Source organism: Sinocyclocheilus grahami, unplaced genomic scaffold (genome assembly GCF_001515645.1).
Source record: "Sinocyclocheilus grahami isolate Dianchi unplaced genomic scaffold, SAMN03320097.WGS_v1.1 scaffold211.1, whole genome shotgun sequence".
Lineage (NCBI taxonomy): Eukaryota > Metazoa > Chordata > Actinopteri > Cypriniformes > Cyprinidae > Sinocyclocheilus > Sinocyclocheilus grahami.
In genome coordinates this window covers 337,786-356,509 of record NW_015505390.1, presented here as the reverse complement: position 1 = coordinate 356,509, position 18,724 = coordinate 337,786, and the positions used below count along the sequence as shown (strand labels likewise).

The window sequence follows — 18,724 nt, the reverse complement described above, 5'->3', positions numbered from 1 at the left end:
TGAAGATTTAGTCGCATATGCAAGTGATTTACTCGCAATATAGAGGGTTGACAGTCTATGAGCACAAAGCACATTGTAAGCGCTTCGTGTTAAAAACTGCAAAGCACAAAGGGAAGAGAAATGAATGCGTATTGTATTATATCTGTGTAACAGTTATTGAGCCTTTCTTTTAACAGTTTTTAATTTCAGTTACCCGATAGCAAGTAACAAAACATTAAACTCCGGCAAGAAGATAAAGTCCTTTTTGCAAAATCATAGACATGCATTTACAAATCAAGTATAATGGGAACACAGAATGATCTTGGAGAGAGCTTTACCGAGCTGACTGCTGTAACCAAACGCTAAAGTCTGAACGAATGACTGACAGCCACAGCGGAGAAAAGAGTTTGTGTGAACTTTAATGTAAGGACTTAAATATTCATATGTAGCTCACATTAAGCTATCGTATGGCTTCAGAGGCAACACAGAATAATTTACACAATCAAACACCATTTGGATCGACTCAATCTGACGATACCCGATCCGAGAAAAATGGCACTATCGGAGCCGATACCCGATATGAATATCGGATCGGCGCATCCCTAATTTAAACCACTTCCATTTGAACTACTTAGTTAAAAGTTTTAAAGTTGGTGAATTGCTCCCCCCCCCCACCCCCCAAAAATGAGGTGGTGTGGCTTAGATGGTATGTCAACTGTCAAAAATAAAGGTTCTTCTTTTTATCTTTGCAGGATAGAGATTTGTGGTTTCATGAGGGGAACTTCATAGAAACAATAGACAAAGTAAGAATGAAACTGCTAGTGCCACATCCAATGGCATAAGTACGTCAGCATTGTGACTAAATGATGAAATATCTTTTTCATATTTTTTGCTGATTTTGCTTTAACTGAGCAATAAATCTTGAACTCTTCTCGCAGTATGGATGACTTAAACTAATGTTTCCGTTGTTCAGGATCACCGAGGACTGAAGCTGTCTGCACCATCCAGGCCAGCCTGCAGTCTTAGCCAAAGTTTACAGAGCATGAAATAAAGGTGAATTGCATTGGTGAGACCCAGCTCATGTTCATGGATGCTAGAGCAGCATCTGTATTGCAAGAGATATGGAAAATGGAAATAAGGAAACAGCCTCATTTGAGGCCAACCATCAGCAGCCGGACGCACAACACGGCAAAGATCCAGACAGCAGTACTGTAGAATCTCTGAAGCTGGAGAGATCACTGGTAATTGAGAAAATCCCTAATGGTAAGTGTTCTTTTGAGATGAAATTTGATGGATGATGTTGCAGTTATATGGTTGATTTAATCAACATTGAGGCTGTTCATTTGTACTTTCTGATTTATACTTGGATTCACTGTTAAGCTTTTGCTTGAAAGTTGTTTGTTGTGTTCATTCAAAACCTGGCAAGATTTCAGTGTGAACATTTGCTGTTTACTGCGTCACTTGGCTTTGAGAAGTTTTTTCTTCCCACTTCTTCCAGTGCCATTTGTTACCTTATAAAGAAGTGTTTTTTTTCTAGATATATCCACAAACTTCCCCGTGCTTTCAGTATCAGTTTCCTAAATTCTCACTGTAGCTTAATTAGGCCGTTTGACTTGTTCTGCAAGACTTGCGCAAAAGATAACTTTCAGATCACCAATTACGTTTAAAGGTTATACATGATGACCAAAAAGCACCAGTCATAACCTCTTAATATAGATATCAGCAGGCAAATTTGGGTTAGTACTTTAAAAGTGCACAAAGTAACATTTTACCTATAAAGAAAAGAATAATGCTTTTAACAAATATGCAATAAATTAAGTATACTTGCATGAGCTGAAAAGATGGCCCAACTTAATAGTGGACTATTTATTTTGTTAATGGACGCTTCTCTTTGTGGAAAAATTAATTACGGATGACAAATATTCCTATAAATGTGACAATGTTTTCTACAGAATTGTTTGTAATAATTTGCAATAAGGTTAAATTTGTTAACATAAGTTAATTGTATTAGTATTGGGCTTGAGCTAACATGAACTAACGGGGAATAGTTGTATTTTTATTAACTAATTTTAAGAAAGATTTATAAATACTGTCTCAAATGTATTGCTCATTGTTTGTTAGTGATGCTTACCAAAAATAAAGTAAAAAAGTGCTCTCTTTGGTAACACATTTAATTTTTTTAAAATAAATTAATTTGATTTGATTACATTTTTACTTAATTTGAATACTTTTCAATAAAATAAAAATAATTTTTCAATGTCAACAATCAGTGATTGTATATGGTCCATATGGGGTTCATAAAAGGTTAACAGGTGAGGTTGAACATGACTAAGTTGAAATAAATGGAAAACCTTTACTTTTGCATGATATTTCATCCATGCTGATTGATATGTTGTACTGGCTTGTAAAACATAAACAAAACCTTAGTGCACCATTAAGTATAAAGCTCTTTGCTGAATCCCTTCTCTTTGTTTTAGGTCATGTCAGAGCAGATCTGTTGCCAAATGGAGAGGCGGTGGTGGAGGGTCAGGAAACTCGTGAAGGCAGCACCCCACCTCTGGCAACTCCTTCCCCGGGCAGCTGCCTTGCCGATTCCCCTCTGAGCGCAGAGCTGCATCCAGGTTTGGCCTCTTTCCCTGACAGCCTAGAGAAGTCTGAGGCAGCTCTTGCAGAGGGCTTTGTTCACAAGGGTGACGCGAATCATCCCCTTCCCTTCCTGTTGTGTTGTAATTCCCCCAGTTTGGCTTTTGAGGCTGATTTAGGCTAACCCTCTCCATTTGGTGTACCCTGTTTTTGCCTGCTCTTCGGTTTTGGCTTGCTGAGAGATTTTAGTGGGAATCTCTTCATTACATTATGTCCCCTAATTAATTAATAAAAGGCTATTTAGTCTCTCCTGTGATTGTGAGTGCTTTGATTTCTGACGTTTATGACAATTCTGTGTTAGCACTCCTGGGGTGTTGGTGTGCTGGTTGATGATTCAGGAAAAGTTAAGCTTTTCTGGGAACAACATGAATACTGGCAAGACAACGTGCATCTTGTTAAGACAATTTGGCTTGGATGTGAAATATGGCTGAACTAATAAGAACTAACTGATGCAGAAGCTCAAGTGCGCTTTTCTCTTTTTCTGACTAAGGAAGCTGGAATGGCTCATTATGGGTTTAGAGCTCACGTGATGTTTGCTGTACCAGGATCAGCATGAAGCTTCACTCTTTAAAGACTAGGGATGGGAATCAAAAGATTCTGGTTGCATTTCCACTTTTACAGTTAACCCTTAGCATCCTGATTATTATTAATTTCAGATTTTTCAGAGCATGCATGCATGCATGCATAAATAAATACATTTTATCAATCTGTTCCATCCAAAAAAAAATCTAAACCAACAAAAGATGCATTTACATAGACCTGTTAAATGCAATTAATTGCATTGAAACTATGAATAATTTGATTCAATGCAATTAATTGTATACCATTTTGTTACAGATCCATTCAGTTCTTGGAACCAGTTGTCAGTTGTTCCTATCCCTAGAAAAGACATTGTCAAACAAGCATGTTTCAGGATTGATGAGCTGTTATTTTCTTGTATAATCAATAGCCTGTTGCATTCGATCCAATACTGCTTGGTTGACAATATCTCAACTTTTCACTTGCTTATTTTTATGTAGCAAGAGTTTTTGCGTTCTATTGACCATGTCTTTCTTGTAGCATCGAAAGAGCCATCTGTGGAGATGGAAAATGAAGAAAAAATCCGTCAGGAAGCTCGTCGGCGTCTAGAGGAACAGCTCAAACAATACAGAGTACAGCGGCACACAGAGAGAGTGAGTCAGCAAACGAGAACTGTCAGTTTCTGTGAAATGACTGATATTGAATGTAATGAATTGTTGGCCAAAAACAGAAAATTGGCATCATTCAACTTTCAAAAGGAAATCTTTTCCTTACAGTGAAATTGAAATGAACATTGTTAATCTCCAAAAATGACAAAAAAGCACAAGAAAAGTAGTCCTCATAACTTGTGTGCTATATTTCATGTCTTCTGAAGTCATATTATAGTTTAAGTGAAGAACAGACCAAATTTTTAATCTGCCACAGCTCTCAATTATATTTAAATATGGCACATGATGAAGCATCACACTAAGTTTGACTTCAAGAATTCCAAACCATTGGTTTATAATTATAGTTAATTTTTTGGTTTGTTATTCACCATTGGTTTTATTTTATTTTTGTTTTCTTCCACCACTGAAAAAAGAAAGTCAAACTGGATTGGAACAACATGAGGGTGAGCAAATAATTTTGGGTTGCCATTGGTGGACTTGATGGACTTAATGTTAGACATAGATGAACTCTTCTGTGTTTGTCCTGTGTTGCCTACTGTTTCCTGTTTTGCATGTCTTATTGCATTTAATCCTTATTTCTTTGTCCCATTCAGACCCGGCGTTCCACTCCTAAGAGCCGCCCTTTTAGCACTTTGGACCCAGAGCTCATGCTCCATCCTGAGGGTCTCCCACGGGCCAGTACTGTCGCTATGACTAAGGAATACTCTTTCCTGCGCACCAGTGTTCCTCGTGGTCCCAAACTGGGCAGCCTTGGAATCCCTTCCAGCAAGGAGAAGAAATCCAAATCATCTCGCTCCAGCAAGATCCACTCTCTCGCCGACTACAGAACTTCCGAATCTGATGCTAAAAGTGCAGGTACGTCTGGTGGGGTAGTTTCAGAGTCTGCCGACTCGTCGTTTAGCTCTCTGCATTCCACCATCAGCTCAGTCTCCACAGTTTCGGAAATCAGCATCAGTTCTGAGACCAACACCCATTTGGAATCATCTCAGCTAATCAGAGACAACATCTCAGAGGTGGATGGTAGTGAATCAGGTTTCAAAGCTGATGGTAATGACAGCGATAGCTCATCCTATAGTAGTGTGTCTACTTCAGGGACATATAATATGTTAGCTGCAATAGTGAACCGGCCAAAGGCTCCATATACTGTCGAAGGGAGAGAGATTGCTCCAGAAGCCATGGGCCACTTTCCATCACTGCAGGAAGTTCTGCAGGCAGCCACTGAAGAGAGACACATGGAAGAGCTGGAACAGGAAAGAGAGGGCAGTGTGGAGCCTCGCAGTCGCAGGGACAGCTTCTCCAGCAGGTATAAGTATACAGTTTCCTCCAGTTAGTCCATTCCCGAAATATTTTTTTTAAACGTCATTATCTATCTTGAAACCAGCCCATTAAACCCTCATGATGACTGTTGAATTATGCGTTTGCAGTGTGTCGTATGGGAGTTCTGTGATGGGGACTCATGATGAGATGCTGCAAGTGCTGAAAGAGAAAATGAGGTTAGAAGGACAACTGGAGTCTCTTTCCTCCGAGGCCAATCAGGTGAGTTAATAGTAGAGTCCCAGGTATTTGTCCATTATTGCTACGTGCTACCAACAGTATATGTATGTCTTTTTATTAGTGGTCGACTGGATTTTTAAATTTTTTTTGTCTTATGGCCGATGCTCTTATTTTGGAGAGTAGAGTGGTTTAATATTTATAGTTATTTATTTTATATATTTACAAAATGTATTAATTCATACTAAATAAATCATTCACAGCATTGCTGCAAAATAATTAGTGCTTATTATTTTAATGATTAATTAGAAAATTAATAGGAAAAAAAGATTAAAAGAAAGTTTAAAAGAAATTAAACATTTTATTTAAGAAATACTTAGGTCTAGTTGATTCCTTCCTGTAATCCAATTATTTGATTATTTAAAAAATAAATAAAAAACACGAAAATGAAATGAAAGTTTGCTGTAGCAGACTCACTATATATATATACACGCAAATATACACACAGATACTATATACACACAAATATACACTATCATTTAAACTTTTAGAGTTGGTAAGATTTTTAAAATATTTTTGAAAGAAGTGTCTTATGTTCATCGAGGCTACATTTATTTGGTCAAGAATATATACACACAGTATGTATTTCTTTTTTGCAGATCTGAATTTTTTGCTATTTTCTTCCAGGATTCCTTGTTGAATATAAAGTTTAAAAGAAGAGAATTTATGTGAAATAGAAATCTTTTGTAACTATATAAATGTCTTATTATATACTATTATACAATATTATGTAATGTCTCATATATACTTATATTACTGGCACTTTTTTTATCAATTTAATGCATCTTTGCTATTCATTGTTATACATATACGTCTTTAAAATGTGGTTGCAACCACTTTGATTTTCTAAAAACCTTCCTCCATTTCCAGGCTCTGAAAGAAAAGACAGAGCTCCAGGCCCAGCTAGCTACAGTAGCTGCTCAGTTGCATGCCCAGGTGGAGCAGACCCAGGCCAGTCACGAGAAGCAGAGCACCCTGACCTCTGAGGTCACCACATTACGCTCCAACTGCTCTGCACTGGAGAAGGCCATGGTGGAACTCCAGAGCAATCTGGAAGGGAAAAACGCCAGCCTGGCCTCGCTGGGCAATGACCTGCAGCTGGCTGAAAAGCAGTACCAGAGGCTCATGGTCAAAGTGGAGGAGATGCAGCAGAGCCTAAATACCAAGGACAACACAGGTGAAGACAGTGGTAGATGTACACATCAGGGTTGAGCCTGATCAGTTGGGATACTCAAAATGTCAGTCTTAGTGTATAATTACTCAGGATATTTAATATGGATAGTATCACTTTTGCCCACTAGTTCCAGTTGATTTTAGTGAATTGAATGCACTGGGAACTATTTAAATTATATTGGTTTAAAAAAACTAATTTCTGTGCCCACTTGACTGTGAGTAAACAAGTAATCTTGAGTAAATATATTGAACTATACATAATTATAATAATGATATGTTTGTTTATAATAATATTATTAAAACATTTACTTAACTTTCTCCTGTTTGTCATATCTCCACTTAGTCTCTGAATTACGGCAGCAGATGGGGGGCCTACAGGCACAGCTTCAGAGGGTCCAGAGCGAGAGGAACGCTCTGCAGAGCAGACTGAAGACGTCGCAGGCAGAAGTGGACTCCCTGCAGCAGCTCCGCCTCTGGTACCAGCAGCAACTGACTCTGGCACAGGAGGCACGAGTGCGACTGCAGGGAGGGATGGCAAACATGCAGGTATAATGGCCCACTATTGTCATGTTGTGAACTCAAGAAGTTAATGTTGTTTACAGTAGGTTGAAGACATTTTATATCTTGAAAAGATGTTGTAGGTGAAGTGTTATTGAGTGTAATTTTGTTTACCCATAATAAATATATACTACCATTCCCAGTTTGGGGTTGGTAAGATTGTTTAAAGGGGTCATATGATGCTGCTAAAAAGAACATTATTTTGTGTATTTGGTGTAATGAAATGTGTTTATGCGGTTTAAAGTAAAAAAAACATTATTTTCCACATACTGTACATTATTGTTTCTCCTCTATGCCCCGCCTTTTTGAAACGCGTCGATTTTTACAAAGCTCATCGCTCTGAAAAAGCGAGGTGTGCTGTGATTGGCCAGCTATCCAGTGCGTTGTGATTGGCAGAATACCTCAAGCGTGTGGCGGAAATGTTACGCCCCTCACATACTGTTGATGCCGTGTCCGGCCGGAGCGACGAGACAACATTAAAACCCATTAGAGACGAGGCATTTGTTGCATCCAGTGGGGACATAATTACTGATTATAATTACTTATAATGTTTTTTTACGCGTTGCGTTGCATTGCATAACTATTATTTATAGAATTTATTGTCATTAATTTAATGCATCCATCGGAGTAAAAGCAGCCATTTCTTTCAAAAACAATCTTATTGACCCCAAACCTTTGCATGATGGTGTATGTTTTCAAAAATGTTTATCAGAAAGATTCAAATGCAAAATGGCCATCTGTAGTGTGTATTATTATTTTTTTGTATATTTACTTTCAGGCTGGTCAGATGACTCAGATCGGAGTGTTGGAAAATCTAAAGATGGAGAATGTTACTCTGTCTCACAAACTCACAGAGACGAAACATCAGTCTATAAAAGAGAAGGAACGGATTGCTGTGCAGCTACAGAGTATAGAGGTCTGGCACACTAACACTATTTTTTCCTCACTTAGTCTCTTTTTGTCAATCTGACATAGTCTTTTTTTTCATATATATTCTCTGAAATCAGACCTGTCGTTCTGTCATTATATTACACTGATTCAAATTCACTTGAGTGTTTTCACTATAACAAAGAGTGAAAAATTTAAGGGGGTCTGAATACTTTCCGTACCCACTGTATATATATATATATACACATACTGTGTCAGTAGGAAATGTCAGTTTACATTTCTAAACATTTCCTTTGCCATTAATTGCAATAATCCAATGCAAGAGATTTTTGTTTGCACAAGGAGTCTGACAGCAGCCAGTGCTCCACACAGAGATCTGATCTCACCATCATCCAGTTTGTCTCTAATTGCATTAAGAAACAGAACAAACTGAGACAGACTCAGTCTAGAAGAACTGTGGCAACCTCTCCAAGACGCTTCAAGAAACCTTCCTGCAAAGCTACAGTACTGTGAACAGTTTTAGGCACTTGTGTAAAAATGCTGTAAAGTGAGGATGCTTTCAAAAAGAATGTCATAAATAGATTTTATTTATCAATTAACTTCTATTAACTAAATTTATCCAACATTTGGTGTGACCAACCATTGCGTTTAAAACGGCTTTTGTCCTAGGTGCACTTGAGCATAGTTTTTCAGGTAGCTTTGCAGGTAGGTTTCTTCAAGTGTTTTGGAGATGTTGCCACAGTTCTTCTGGATTTAATCTGTCTCCGTTTGCTCTGTTGTCATTCCAGACAGACTGGATGATGATGAGATCAGATCTCTGTGTGGAGCACTGGCTGCTGTCAGACTCCGTGTGCATACAAAAATCTCACTAGATTATTACAATTAATGGCAAAAGAAATGTAAACTGATATTTTGTACTGACAAACTACAGCAAAAGATAGAAATAACTGACTTAAAACCATTATTTTGTTGGTGAAAATACTCGTGGCCTAAGACTGTATATATTATTTTATTTTATATGCCATTACATTAAACTGACTCAAATTCAGTTTTCAGTTTAGTGTGCTTTGAGAAATGTTTTTTACTTTAGTAAATAAGGAATAAGTTGAATGAAGATTCAATCTAAAAAAAAGTATACATAATAGTAATATACTGATTGTTATCCAGGCAGACATGTTGACTCAAGAAGCAGCCATACATCAAATCCAGGAGGCAAAGTCAATGGTGGAGGAAGATCTTCGGCACAAACTGGAAGAGTTTGAAGAAGAACGAGAGCATCTTCTCAAACTCGCCAACACAGCCACAACACTGGAGAGAGAGCTAGAGCAGGTATCTAAATGCTCACTAGCACGTGCGTGCACACACTACCCCATTTGTCTTTTGTGGTGTAATCTAGTATTCAATATCTGATCTGGTAATTAAAGAGTTGAAGGTTCAAAACCATCACCATTGTGCTCTTGAACAAGACTCTTAATCCCAGGTTGCTCCACTGGGACGTTTTTGTAATATATTGCTTTGAATATAAGCATCCCCTAATAATGATTCAAATGTCTGATTCTTCTCCTTCCAGGTCAAACTCATTCTCTCCCAAAAAGACGCCCAGCTGGAATTGCTTCAGCACGAGCACCTAGAGCTGATGAAGCAGCTCACCACCACTCAGGAGACCCTCCAAACCAAAGAACAGGCCCTTAATCAGCTGGAGGCACGTTACCAGGAGCTCCAGGCCCAGCTGGAGGAACTACAAACTGACGCCACAGCTAAAGAGGAAACCCTGCAGTATCTCCAAAATGAGAAAATAGTCCTGGAAGTTGCTCTGCAGGCTGCGCGAGCTGATAAGAGCGAACTGGATGAAGGAGCGGAAAGGCTGGGAGAGGAAGTGCTGGTGGCATCAGACACTCTTGACCAGCTTAAGCAGGAACTGCAAGTTAAAGCAACCCAGGTGAGAGGTTTGAATAAGAGTGATGTGCTTTTTTTGTGTCAAGATCTTTAGAATTAGTTCCGATTGCAATTTTTCGCTTTCTTTCCGCAAGATTGAAGCTCTCCAGCAAGAGAATGGCACCCTCAAAAAACAAGCACAGAAACTGAAGGAGCAGTTCATGCAGCAAAAGGTATGTGGCCCAAAGAGCTAAGTTCCTTAAAAGTGTATAGAGCGTATTCCATTGGATTTATGCCTTTCTGTTTTGTCATTATCAATTGATATAGCCCATCTCTTCCATGACATTTTTTCCTTAACATAGGAAATTCCATTTGGTCCTAAACATCACTTTTATCAATTTGTAAAACATTTCAATTTCAGTAAGGCATAAAAAAAATTCAAAACGTATTTATTGCTGGAAAAGACTAGTTATAACAAGTTTCTACCCCCAAAAAATATATACATCTAATGCTATCAAATCAATAAAATTGCCAAATGGAAATCGGTAGATGTAGTCCTTGATCTGCTCTACTCTTTCTTGCAGGTGATGGTTGAAGCTTACAGGAGAGATGCCAGCTCCAAAGACCAGTTGATCTCGGAGTTGAAGGCTTCTAAAAAGCGTCTGGTGGCAGAGGTGAAGGACCTGAAGCAGGAGCTGTTGAAAATGGAGGGAGAAAAGAAGAGCTCAGAACAGGAACAAGCTCGCCTGCAGAAGGAAGTGGAGAGAGTCCATCAGCAAATGAACGGTCTGGAAGCCCATTTACAATCCGTACAGACAGAGAGAGACCAACTTGACTCTCAACTGCAGGTACACACTGACTGCATTACAAAGATCTTCAAGGATAGATTCTTTTGCCTTCTCATTCAGCGAGTATGCATTAAATTGTTCAAAAGTGACAGTAAAGACAGTTACGATGTTACAAAAACATTTCAATTTCAAATAAATGCTTTTGAAATCTTTTGAAATTTCAATTCATCAAAGAATCCTGAAACATTTTCTTGAGCGGGAAAGTTTGAGCACCAAATCGGCTTATTGGAATGATTTCTGAAAGATCATGTGAAGACCGGAGTAATGATGCTGAAAATTACATTAATTAATTTAATTACATTTTAAAATATATTACAATAGAGAACAGTTATTTTAAATTATAATAATATTTCACAATATTACTGTTTTTACTGTATTTTTGATCAAATACATGCAGCCTTGGTGAGCATAATAAAAAACTTTTTGAACAGTAGTGTATAGCTTATTTTGACGCTCTCCACGTTGTTGCTGCAGTCCTTTCAGTTTGACCAGAACCAGCTGGCGGCAGTGACAGAAGAAAATGAAAATCTGAAAAAGAGGATCGAACAAATGCAAGATGAAGCCAGAAAGTGAGTCACAATCACACCGCCTCTCCTGCCATAAGGGTTTCCATAGTGATCGCTGCTCAGTTTTTGACATCACGAATATGATGTGACATATAGACAATATTGTGTGTTTGCTTGTGATCTTGCACCTCAAAATTAAATTATGAGAAATTGGGGTGCATTTTTCCTCTTTCAACTTGCGTATTAAACAAATTAAAAATGACACTGAGGTTTTAGAGGAACATCTAATGGTGAAGTAGGCTAACTTGCTGTTATGTGCCTGCTCTTTCCTCTTCCAGGGCTATCTCAGAGCAGAAGGTGAGGATGAAGCGTATAGGCACAGATTTGACCAGTGCACAGAAAGAGATGAAGGCCAAGCATAAGGCCTATGAGAATGCAGTTGGTATTCTGAGCCGCAGGCTACAGGAAGCCCTCGCCGCCAAAGAGACAGCTGAAGCTGAACTTGACAAACTCAGAGCTCAGGTTTCAGAGGGTGGAAATAGCCAAGAACTTCAGGTAAACTGGTACTGATGGTCTACAATATAAATACTAAAATTTAAAAGAGGTGCATAAATCCTGAAAACATTTGAGAAAAAATAATTATAATTCTTAACTGATTAATGATTATAACTCCAGTTTATACAGTTCGCAGTGGTGTTGTGCGTAACTACAGTTTATCTTCTTTTCCAATAATGAACTGACGTGTATTTGTTGTTATTTCTTCAGGCCAAGGTGGAAGCCCTGCAGGGACAGCTGAAGGCAGTGAGCCAGAGTAAAGCCATGCTGGAGAAAGAGCTACAGGAGGTCATCACCCTAACTAGCACTGAACTAGAGGAATATCAGGAGAAAGTGTTAGAACTTGAAGACGAGGTAAGAGAAAACTTGTTCTTAACGAGACAATTTTATCAAAATAGCTACCTGTATGATTCTTTAAATAACATGTTTACATGCACATCATTTTCTGAGGTCAGAAAATCAGTTTGGAGTCTGTAAGATTTTTGAAAGAAGTCTTTTAATGAACTTTTAATGCTCAACAAGTCTGCATTTATTTGATCAAAAAAAATTTGTGAAATATTATTGCGATTTAAAACAACTGTTTTCAATATATTTCTATATATTAATATATTTTAAAATGTAATTTATTCATTTACTGGCAGAGCTGAATTTTCAGCATCATTACTCCAGTCGTCAGTGTCAAATAATTAATCATTCTAATATTCTGATTTGTAGCTCATAAAACATTTCTTATTATTATCAATGATGAAAACAGTTGTGCTGCTTAATTTTGTGGAAAATTGCTTTTTTTAAGGATTCTTTGATGAATAGAAAGTTCAAAAGAACAGTATTTATTTTAAATCAAATTTAGTGTACATGATAGTGTACATGTACATTTTCCCCCATTATTCTATAAATTGAATAAACTCTGATTACAATAATTTAATAAACTCAGATTACTGATTTCTTTTCATTTTATTTTCATTTCACTGATAATTTTTGTTTAAATGAAATTACAATAATCAGATTTTTTGTGTGCAATTTTCTTGTTTATTTATGCATTCAATTTGTGGAATGAGTGGTTTCAAAATTCAAAAATGTTTTTTTTTTGTGCACAGCTTCAAGAGTCAAGAAATGTTAAAAAGAGAATTCGTCGCCTGGAGGATGCTAATAAGAAGCTTGCGCTTGAGCTAGAGCATGAGAAAGGGAAGCTCTCCGGGCTTGGGAAATCCCACAGTGCATTGCGGGAACATGCCAATATTTTAGAGGCTGCACTGGCGAAGAGAGAAGCAGATCTTGTCCAACTCAACTTACAGGTGTGATGCTACATGTTATAATTACCTTTTTGGTTTAAAAAAAAAAGAAGAGGTCTTTAATCAATATAATTTTTTACAAAAGTTCATTTCTTTTTTTGCCTTGTTTTGAACATCTCGGTAACCTTTCACTTCAGGTTCAGGCAGTGTTAAAGCGTAAAGAAGAAGAGGACCAGCAGATGAGACAGCTAGTGCAGACGCTACAGGCTGCTCTGGAGAAAGAGAAAATACAAGTCAAGGATCTGACTGAGCAGGTTACTACGTGGTGTAACAGCTGCATGACATTTCCAGTTTCCCTTGAGAAGTCCCTGAAGGCTTTGGTTTGCTTCATTACGTGCATGTATGTGACCTGTGTGTTTGTACTCTTTGTTCAGGTGGCGGAGGCCAAGCTGGAGGCAGCCCATAACCGCAGGCATTACAGAGCAGCCATGCTGGAACTCGGCGAGATCAAAAAAGATCTGCAGGCCAAGGAGCAGCTTATCAAAACCCTGCAGAAAGAGGCTAAAACACTTGCGTAAGTCTTTTGTTTTCTTGAGTTATAGGATCACAGCTGCCTCTGAAGCTCATAATACAGAAGTAGTCACACTTCAAGAGATCTTTACGAGGTCCAGCTATTCTAGAGGGATGAACTGATGGTTGTGGGCTAACAAGGGTAACTAAAAATGCAACATTGGTGATCAGTGCTTCTCTCATTTATGATAATAAGCAGATGTTTGTGACTTCTCAGATTGTGTTGGTGTGTTTTGTGAGTTGTTTTTTTCTCTCTCTCTCTCTCTCTTTGACAGGGCTCAAGATGAGAAGCACTCTGAAGAGGTTTCTCATTTCCAGGAGCAATTAGCTGATGCTCACACTCAACTCCAGATCCTTCAAAAACAACTTGATGATGAGCTCAACAAACAGCCCCTCACTAACCAAGAGGTACAGTGCGTCTTGTTGCAGAACAAAGTCAACTACCTCGCTGTTTGTAACCTTCCACTCTCACAATATATGCTTGTTATGCCTTAAAATGCTGTCTAGGTCAGCAGATTGCAAGGATTCAGAGCCTGAGTGCGAGTTAATGTCAGCGAATTAAGTGCAACAGTTGGATCCCCCAAAAATCCCATTCATCATTGCATAATTTAAACTATATTATTGCCCGGTGATATATTTAAAGTTGGATATATATTACATCCAACTTTATTCACATACATACAGTACACTCACATAAAGCAATATATAACTATACTGCAAATCTCAGCTCCATTATTGTTTATACCATCACAATGTAAATTATATTATTGCACAGCTCTATATATAAAGTTGGATATATTAGTATATCGAACTTTATTAGAATACATATATAGTTCATTCATTCATGTAAAGCAATATATACAATCGAGCAAATTTATTATTCCACAGCTCTGTATATCAAGTTGGATATTATATAACTATATCCAGCTTTATTCACTCATAGTATGTAAAGAGATATTATATACTACATAGCAAATCTCAGCTGCTTGAAAGTTTATTTCATCACAAAATGTAAAATATATTCTCACCCAGCTCTAATCTGCTAAATGCAAATATTATAAGATATTTTTTCAACATTAAAATCATGATTTTCTATAAAGCTGCTTTGAAGCTATGTATATTGTGAAAAGCGCTATGCAAATCAAATTGCCTTGACATTTTCTTAAAAATGTGCAAAATTGCAATTTTTGCTGGATTTTTTTTTTCTGACAGTGAAATCAAATTTGAACTACATGACAGACCTACCACAAGTTAGTTTCATTTATGGCTTTGAGTGCTTTATTGAAGAATTTTGATAACTGTGACCATCCCTCATTCCCATTCGGAATCACTATATATCATATATGCTGTGTTCCTGTCTCCCTGCAGGTTGAGGATCTGAAGTGGGAGGTGGAGCAGAGGCAGCGGGAGATCGAGACGCAGAAGCAGCAGCTGGAGATGGTGGAACAATGTCATCAGAGAGAGATGGACATCCTGCAGGACACTCTACAGGTCGGATAAGCTACTTTGTTCAGTCAGAACATGTATTATGGTTCTCTTCTTCTGAACTCTGGGCTTTTTTTTGTTTGATATGGTGTGTAGAGGATAAAGGTGGAGCTGGAGATGGTGCAGGAAGAGCTCAATGGCACACGGAAGGATAAATTCATGCTGCAGGCTAAAGTGGGAGAGCTGAGGAATAGCATGAAGACTGTTCTTCAGCAGAACAACCAGCTCAAACAGGACCTCAAAAACGGCAGGCTCAGAAAGGTAAGACTAATGCTCATTTTAATTTTAAATATAGACAACATGTATGTTTGTGTGTTATTAACTATTTTCTATCCATATTTCTGTCCCCACACCAGCGGATGGATTTAAAGGGGGAATCCACCCCAGTGACACCAGTAAAAATCCCAGACTGCCCTGTTCCTGCTTCACTTTTGGACGAACTGTTGAAACCCTCAACATCCGTCAATAAAGAACCTCTCAATAACCTCCACAACTGTCTGAAACAGTTAAAGTAAGACTTCTGCACACCTTACCATACCTTTCTATGTGAAAACTAGACGAGAGTGGGCACACTGTAACACTGTCCCACTATTAGAACAAAACAATTCCCTATTATGAATATCTTCTATTTGCCTATGTTGTTTTGGCTGATATATAGTGGCTTCCAGTATTCATTTTCAAGCTGCAAAATTAGTTAATTAAATACACTATCATTCAGTAATATGTATGTTTTTTTCAGAAATTAACACTTCAAGCAAGAATGCATGAAATTGATCAAAAATAAACGTGAAGAGATAATGTTATAAATTATTTTGGTTTCAAATAAATGCTGTTCTTTTGAACATTCTTTTCATCATAACATCCTGAAAACAGTGCATCACGGTTTCAACAAAATTAAGCAACACAACCGTTTTTAACATATTATAACGTGATTATATGATTATAACAGGAATTAATTATTGCGCACCAAATCTGCATATTAGAATGATTTCTGAAGCATGTGACACTTACGATAAATTCTTTATCAAATTTGAGGATTTTAAGCTATCATAAGGTCATTACAACATACCCTGCCTTACATTTCAATTCCTTTCTTTCTGAGTAGATGATGAAAAATATATGAACCAATTCATTGTTTTCCTGAAAAAATACCACATATTTGTACCAGACATATACAGTAAAGTGAATGAGAAAAAAGTAATCATTTGAACCCAAAGTCCAATTACTCAAACCTGCTCTCCCGACCTCCCTTTTCATATAAATAAAGCTACATAACAGATGGCGTTCGCCTTGTGGGCGTCTCCTTTCTCATTCATCTGATGGTCATTTCTCGTAGGCAGGAGATGGACAGCCTTCAGAAGCAAATGGAGGAACACACGGTCACAGTGACGTCGTTGGCCAGTGCAGAGGAGGAGCTCCAAAAACTGGGGCTTCATGACAACAGCAGCAACGATTTACCTATTAAAGAAGAGAATGATAAGATCCAGGGAGAGATGCAGCCCTCGTAATCCACAACGAATCCTTTAAAGACGTTATCTGAGGAGAGAGTTCAGTTTTATCTTTATGGGCACTTTTATGTTTCTTTGTTTATTTCTTATCAACTGCCAATATTTGGCTTCATCTCTTCCTAACCAGGATTGTTCGGGTGAAACAAAGTGTTTCTTTATACCACAGCTTTATTTCCGGGGGGGTCATTTTGGTGTTTGTTTGTGTTGTGATCACTATTTATTTTCAGTTTAACGAATAGTGCTGTGCTCTCTGTCTGATATGATCTGATCTGTTTATCTCACTTGCAATCTCACAGCAGTCGCCCACCTAACGTTCAGCTTTGATTTTGTTTTCTCTCTCATCTCATAAGAGGTGCAGAAAGAGGTTTGTGAGGACTACTGCTAGGCTGCTTAGTCCTGCGGGAGTGAAAAAACCCCACAAATGTGATCTTCAACAAACATCCAGGGCGCCAGACTCCAGTGTTATAGTAACTAGTGATCTGTTGACCTAATTGGTCAGATGTATATTCTACATATCCGTCTGGTGGTAGTTCTCACTTCCTGCATGGAGAATTCAGCAGCTGAACTGTTCTTCCATTCCTCTGTGCCTGTGAATGAGCTGCTCTCATTCCATCACTGGACAGATGCCTGATCTTGAGCTGTTCCCTGCAATATAATGCAAATATTATCAACTAAACAATACGAGGCCCCATATCATTCAAGCATTTTAGAGCAGAGATCAGCCCTGAACTCTTTTATTTATTTATTTTTTTCTCCCCAAAAAAACTGAGCATTCCAGGCCTCAAATCAAGTCTAAAGCGATGCTGACAACTTCCACACTGTGTACCGCTTTACTCATAAGTATCAGAGTTTAGATCCACTGTTTTGTAACACAATCTTTGTGGGTACAATAATGCAACCTTGAGGATGCACTTACAAAATTATATTTAGCACTACAGCCTCTTTCTGATTGAAACTCAGGACCTGAAGCCCCAGGAATGTAAGCGTGAGACTGGGAGAAAGTAGTGGCCCTTTTGTACAGGGTAATATATTAGAGATCAGATCATCCAATATCAGCTAGCATCTGGTTTGTGTCTACGGTTTGCAGATGTGAGAAAGGCCTTTGGCTGTCAGAATTTGACTAGTTTTCTTTAGGGCTGCGCCTTAAAATGAATCCAATAAGGAAACCTTTAAATACTACTAAAAATGTATAGCTTGAATGAAATGTTTCTGTTGAGAGGTCTTGGGAAATAGTGTAAAATAGGTTGAATGTGCTCTTGAAAGCGCTGTCGAGTGTGTTGTACGTATATGTTTATAATATATATGTAAGGTGTTGACTTATATTGCACAATTGATCAAAGAAAGCAAGCTTACTGACTTTCAGGTATGGACAGATGTAAAATATTACTTTTTGAGGGGAAGATTTTGCCATTTTTTTTTGCCCAATACTATGTTCGATTATTTAAAAACATTTTCACTTCCTGAAATTCTCATGGATGATTTGTCATTACAGCCTTAATTATCGAAAATGTGTGCAAGTATATTTTGAATCATGTATTTTAATTAGGTGTAATATTTCAGTCTTTCCCCTGATGTCTTCATTTCACAAACTCCGTTTGTCGGTTGTGTCTGTGGAGCTGGACTTAACCATGTAATTGGCTTGAACTGCTTTTTAAGTGTGTTCTGAGATAACGACATTGAACTACATGTACGGTAATAACTTTTAGCCTGCTTTAAATGATTAAGACATAATGGGAAATGAAGCTTTACACACTAACATGTACATTTAACTTCAAAGGATTAACATATTCAGTAAAAGGGAGGGAACTGTTTTTAATTAACTGAAAATATACTGCGTGTTAATTACTGTACTGATGAAAAGCACGAGTTTCTGTTCAGTGTTTATAAATAAGAAAAAAACCTTTAATTTGTTTGCTCAGCATTTTTATGGGATGTACCATATTGAGTGTAAAATATAAATCATTCTGTAAAATGATCACATCTCGTCTTTTCTTTTTAATGTTCTTTGAATGAAAATATATTTATATATTATATATATGTATAACAGATACTGGTGCTAGAAGACGCATTCTGCCTTTTATTTGATTTTATTGGTAAAATGTAATATTTACGCTTTATATAATAATACACTGTATTGTAGAGTTTGCACCGGAAGTAGCTAGGTGT

At 37.6% G+C, this 18,724-nt stretch overlaps 1 protein-coding gene across 4 annotated transcripts; it reads left to right on the top strand.

The window, feature by feature from the left end:
* The first annotated feature begins 729 nt into the window (after nt 1–729).
* LOC107595916 (golgin subfamily A member 3-like) lies at nt 730–16,966 on the top strand. Of its 4 annotated transcripts, none has more exons than XM_016286510.1 (25): nt 730–782; nt 953–1,242; nt 2,457–2,600; nt 3,682–3,794; nt 4,223–4,252; nt 4,403–5,112; nt 5,234–5,345; nt 6,231–6,537; nt 6,877–7,079; nt 7,870–8,007; nt 9,147–9,308; nt 9,550–9,918; nt 10,010–10,087; nt 10,439–10,702; nt 11,177–11,271; nt 11,547–11,763; nt 11,974–12,117; nt 12,861–13,058; nt 13,193–13,309; nt 13,430–13,569; nt 13,841–13,973; nt 14,934–15,056; nt 15,147–15,311; nt 15,407–15,561; nt 16,387–16,966. In XM_016286510.1, the coding sequence occupies exons 2-25, from the start codon at nt 1,101–1,103 to the stop codon at nt 16,556–16,558; spliced, it is 4,431 nt and encodes a 1,476-aa protein (XP_016141996.1). In that variant the 5' UTR covers nt 730–782; nt 953–1,100; the 3' UTR covers nt 16,559–16,966. The 4 variants fall into 4 exon arrangements, with proteins under 4 accessions (XP_016141996.1, XP_016141998.1, XP_016141995.1 ...); XM_016286509.1 differs by having other exon boundaries at nt 736–821; XM_016286512.1 differs by lacking the exon at nt 4,223–4,252 and having other exon boundaries at nt 2,457–2,702.
* The last annotated feature ends 1,758 nt before the right edge of the window (nt 16,967–18,724 follow it).